This window comes from Antrostomus carolinensis, unplaced genomic scaffold (assembly GCF_000700745.2).
Source record: "Antrostomus carolinensis isolate BGI_N321 unplaced genomic scaffold, ASM70074v2 scaffold30786, whole genome shotgun sequence".
Taxonomy (NCBI): Eukaryota; Metazoa; Chordata; class Aves; order Caprimulgiformes; family Caprimulgidae; genus Antrostomus; species Antrostomus carolinensis.
In genome coordinates, this window is record NW_010321781.1 from 3,554 (window position 1) to 3,942 (window position 389).

Genomic DNA, 389 nt, shown 5'->3' on the forward strand with positions numbered 1-389 from the left:
AGCCCCAGCCCCTGCTGGGCTTGGGCCGTGGGGCTCTCTCTGGTAATGGCCGGCTCTGCGTCCCCTCTTACCTCACAGCAAGAATAACCGCAGCTTTGACACGCCGGTGAAGGGTCCCCCGCAGGGTCCCCGACTGCACATAGACATCCCCCGCGTGCAGCTCCTCCCTTCTCCCTGCGCCGTGGGACCCCAACCCTGCCCACAGCAGCACCTGCCCAGGGATGTACAGGGCACCCGTCCCCGCGTGCCCCAGAGCACCGGTGGGCTCTCCACGTGGGTGTGCTGAGCATGGGCTAGCAGGCACCTACAGTGAGCTCCTGGCTAGAGAAAGAGGTCTGAGCTCCAGCTTCTTCCTGAAGGAGATGACAAAGCCACGATCCCGGTGACCG

General features: G+C 65.0%; 1 protein-coding gene across 1 annotated transcript in view; it reads left to right on the plus strand.

Annotated features, from left to right (window-relative positions):
* Window positions 1-389, plus strand: part of LOC104526570 (Down syndrome cell adhesion molecule-like protein 1 homolog) — a gene marked incomplete at its 5' end in the record, with an annotated part of 5,800 nt that overhangs the window by 3,550 nt on the left and 1,861 nt on the right. The window contains 2 exon segments of the mRNA XM_010170062.2: window positions 79-154; window positions 341-388. Of these exon segments, the coding sequence (XP_010168364.2) occupies window positions 79-154; window positions 341-388 (124 nt within the window).